The sequence below is a fragment of the Geospiza fortis genome, unplaced genomic scaffold (genome assembly GCF_000277835.1).
Source record: "Geospiza fortis unplaced genomic scaffold, GeoFor_1.0 scaffold188, whole genome shotgun sequence".
Taxonomy (NCBI): domain Eukaryota; kingdom Metazoa; phylum Chordata; class Aves; order Passeriformes; family Thraupidae; genus Geospiza; species Geospiza fortis.
The window spans coordinates 1811164-1815607 of NW_005054337.1; the positions used below are offsets into that span (position 1 = coordinate 1811164).

At 52.2% G+C, this 4444-nt stretch overlaps 1 protein-coding gene across 1 annotated transcript in view; it reads left to right on the top strand.

The window, feature by feature from the left end:
• The window catches only part of SAMD10 (sterile alpha motif domain containing 10), a 15963-nt gene continuing 11519 nt past the window's right edge, over positions 1 to 4444 (top strand). The window contains exon 1 of the mRNA XM_031058050.1: positions 1 to 66. Within this exon, the coding sequence (XP_030913910.1) occupies positions 1 to 66 (66 nt within the window). The remainder of the gene's footprint in view (positions 67 to 4444) is intronic.

The following is a 4444-nucleotide window of genomic DNA, read 5'->3' on the forward strand; positions in this document are numbered from 1 at the left end:
ATGAAGGTGAAGATGATCATGAAGCTGAAGGCAAAGACAAAGGTGAAGGTGAAGGTGATGATGAAAGTAAAGGTGAAGTGGTGATGAATCCTCCAGCTGCATTTATAGTGCAGTTGTAATAAATCCCCCAAAACACCAAGTCTCCCATTTGCTTCCCAGTTCTGTTATTCCCTATCCTTTCTGCTCTCCCCATCTGTCCTGCACTCCCATCCACGCCTCCTTCCTAAAACCAGTGTCACTTGCCCTCTGCAATCCCCCAAACCTTTCTTCTTCAGTAAGGGGTGCCATTAAAATCATCTGACCTCTGCAGCGCTGAGGTGACAATCCTTGAGGGACACCAGTTAATCCATCCCACCGCCCCCACTGGGACCAGCACTCCCTGTATCCTGAGAGATGCAACCAAAGACGAGAGCAGAACACAGCACTGGGCAGTTTGAACTCTGGCACTCCCTAACTTCTGATTTTGCAGCCTGGATTCACGAGCAGCCAGCTCCCAGCTCCCAGAGCAGCGTGCAGTGGCAATCAGAGCACAGCAAATCAATTCATGCCAGGCTGTACCTTGCAATGTAAATAATAAATCGGATTCAGTAGCAATTGAATGCAGCCCAGAGCCCTGAAATCGGGCTTGGAGAAAATAAGAACTTGAGGCTGTTAAGATGAAGCAGGGTGGTGTATGGTCATTAGCTGTGAGATGCTGGAAAACTCTGCTTGGATAATGGTTTTCATTTGTGCTCATTCTGGGCGCTGGAATAACAAGTGCAGCTCTGGGATGGTGGCAGTGCCCAGCCTGGGGAGAGCCCTGGTGAGGATGGGGAGATCTGTCCTGCCCGAGCTTCAGTTCCCTAATGGAGAGCAGATGGAGCTGGATGAAATTATTTTGGCCCCAAAAAATTACAACACGTGTAAAAATAAAACCCTGCAATTAGTGGGAATTTCATCAGGTTTCAGATGGGACAGAAAAAGCCAGAGAGCAGCACTCAGCTGCTGCAGAATTGCAGCTGGACACGAGGCAGTCTCAGCACAGGGTGGGCTGAGCTACTGCAGGACCAGCAAAACCTCCCCACCCCATCAAGTACCCGTGATCTACTTAAAACACTTTCTTTTTCTTTTTTATTTTTTAATACAAAAAATAATTAAAATATTATTCTTGTGTGTTTTGCCCTTGCTGGGAGTTGATTGGGAACCTGGCAGAGGTAGATCCTGCCGTCCTGCCGTGTCCTTGCAGAGTTACATCATGTGTGCCTTCTGATTGGATTAAGTTGCAAATTCACAATTTCACTTGGGGAAACAATATTAAAAAGAAAAAAGCCAGTCCTCTGTTCTGAGGGAAAGGAGGTGATCAGGCTCTCAAATAATTACAGACTGCCTTGAAAATAACCGTGACATGCCAAAATCCAATTAGAAATATATCTATATAAACCTCCAAATGGAAGAGCTTTCGTTGTTTCAACCCCTCACTGTGTGCCAGAGAGCAGCAAAGAGGGAGCAATGCCTTGGATGTCCTCTGCCAGTAAATCATGAACCTTGAGAAGGTGCAGTTGTCACACTGTGAGTGACAAGAGGGTCACCTGCCCAGCCAGGGGCCAGAGGACAGCACAGGTTCCTCCCGGGCTCCGTAAGCCAGAGCCTGATGTGACCTGCAGCATCCCCACCCTCCAACGCTGAGCTTTGGTTCTTTTATTATCAGCATGAAAATAAATTCTTTTCGGGGAGAGATTTTCATAACACTAAACATTTCCATGCCTGGTTGAGATAAGCACCATCCATCAGCCCGCACCAGGCAGGAGGCTTCAGCACGAAGCTGTTTTCGATTCTATCTCCCTGCAAGTGCCTCAACAAATTAATTTTGAAGTCTTTGCACAAAAAAATTGAGGGGGCGGGGGAGGGCAGGTAGGGGAGAGGTATTGGGATTTGGGAAAACCTTTCCATGATGTTTAACTTGGGAGTGTCTGTTCCCAACCTATGGGGCTGCAGTGAGGAGGGGTGCCCAATACCCAGCTGCATTCACAGCCCCCAGGCCTGTGGTTGGGTGCCATGGGGGGCTTTGTGGAGGTGACATCCCAACAGAGCAGGATGTCCCCAGGGCACCAAGACCACGTGCCCAGCCACTGATGGATGTGTGATTCTGGTTGCTCCCCCTCGCTGGGTGCAGAGAAATTAGCCACTTTTCTCCTTGGACAAATAACTTCCGTCTGAAGGCTTTTCATCTCCTCCCTCTCATCCTCGCGGGGCGCGGCGGGAGGAAAGCTGATGTTTAATTACTTCCTTTATTCTCTGAAAAACGAACGTGCTGAATCATCCCAGCCTCACACCCTCTGCAGAGCCGGGTGCTGGGGAGGGGTGGGACCCACGGGAACACTGGTGCTCTCCCTGCCCAAATCCACGTGCATGTGCAGGGGGAGCCTGTTGGTCTAGAGCTCACTGCAGCCACTGACCCCAGCCTGTCCCCTTCCCACACCATCACTGCCTTGGGAAAAGGAGCCCTGGCTCATGCTTTGAGCGCCCCAAGCTGTGTCTTGGTTTAGGGCTTTCCCTAAAAAACTGTTTAAGTCCTGCTGTTTGACTCCTGTTTAACTATGGAAAGTCCTTAACCAGGCATTAAAAGACCCAAAGTCAGACCAAACCCAAGGCAGAGTTGCTGGGACTGTTTAAAAGATGCTCCACCATGGGAGGGATTGAGTGAGCCCAAGAGTGAAGCTGGATTCTGTAGAACCAAGGATGGCTGGAGCATGGAGCAGGTGTGGGGACCACACCACCTCCCCAGCCCTTCCTATACAGCCCCAAGCTCAAGGTTTTTCTGAATATCCTTTGGAATTTCAGATGGATGAGCAGTCTGAACTTGCCCAGGCACCCACACCCCACCACAGTACCCCCAGGCATTGGGATACTGGGCTGGCACCAGCCTCTCTTGCAGATGAGGGAGAAGCAAATTCCATCCCCTGGACACGTGAACCCTTTACTGGAGAAGTGCAATTGCTACCACAAAAATCACAGAAAGCAAAGGCTGGAAGAAGCACAACACTTATTTTTAATAACAGCTTGGTGTAATCTGCACACATTTCTCAAGCGACATCAGCCTTTTCCTGCCAAGGCCCCTCTTTAACCATATTTCTCTTGGAAATTTTCTGCCATGGCTCAAAAGCTCTGTGTGCAGACAAAGGCTGAGGGAGAAATGGGAAATTCAAAGGGATGGAGAACACGTTCTTTCTTTATCTGCCTGCAACAAGCAGCACTGCCCTGCCCGCTCTCTTGAAGCCAGAGGAGGAATGCCAACTCCCCCCAGGAATTCTCAAAGGATTTTTGCAGGCTACAGACAGGGTTTGGAGCCTGATGTCCCCACTACACGCATGGTTTGTGACTCAATGTCCCTGCTCCCTGCCTGGCAGCATGGTTGGCTGGCTGAATGTGACAGCCCTGGCCAGCTCCCAGCGCAGAGCTGAGCCAGCATCCAGCCTTGTCAGGGGCTTGAGCCTCATCCAGAGCAGCTCCTGATTGAGCATCCAAAATTTTGGAAAGCTCCTATTGATTTGGGGAGCTGAATTTAGTTTTGGCAAGTGCTCCGCTCTCACACACACAGCTGCACAGCCTGGATCCAAGAGGGTTTTATGCCGTAGCTATGCAAGGCTGATGAACAGGCACACAAACCCTGCCCCAGGCTGTGCAAGGTCACTGCCACCTGCTGCACCTTCCCAGCCCACAGGGCAGTGATCGTCTCACAGTGTGCTTAAGCTGAGTGTTCTTCCTCTTAAAACAAGGGTGAGGATGCTGCTGTGTGCTGCAGTGGGTCTGTGACAGGGAGCCCTTGGGAAGGTGGAGTATCACAGCCCAGGCATCTGTTTGTCCTTGTCCTGGGCAGCCAGAGGTGCTCCCAGCCCTCTCCCAGGCCGAGGCAGGATGAACACAGGGTGCACAGCCAGACCCCAGTCCCTTGGTGGCTGTGGGGGCCAGCAGTGACAGTCCCTGGCTGGGTCAGGTGTGACAGCTGAATGCAGGCACCTAAAAAAATACCTGTGGGATTGTCACTGGGGTAATGATCGGTGCTGGTGACACTGTTTAGCTCCATGCTGGTGTGCCAAGCCCCAGTGAGGTTTGGTGGGTACCCACTCATGCCCACCAGAGCTCATGCAGCAGCCACGGGGGTGAGCACCTTCCTCTGCCTCCCCCATTCAGGGAGCTGGAGATCGGGGACATCAGAGACATTTGGGGTGGAGGGAACAACCAGGCGTTTTCCTCTCTGTACCCACTGCAAACATGACCAAAACCCTGTCCATGGTGCCCACTGCACCCTGCTGTCCCCAGGGACCCGTTCCCGCAGCTGGAGAGCGACAGCGGGGATGATGCCCGGGGCAGGGAACGGGAGGCGATGCAGGAGTGGGGGGATGCTCGGGGATGCTCGCGGCGGGCGGCAGCGCGGGGCCGGCGGCGGGCGGAGCCCCCGGGGGTG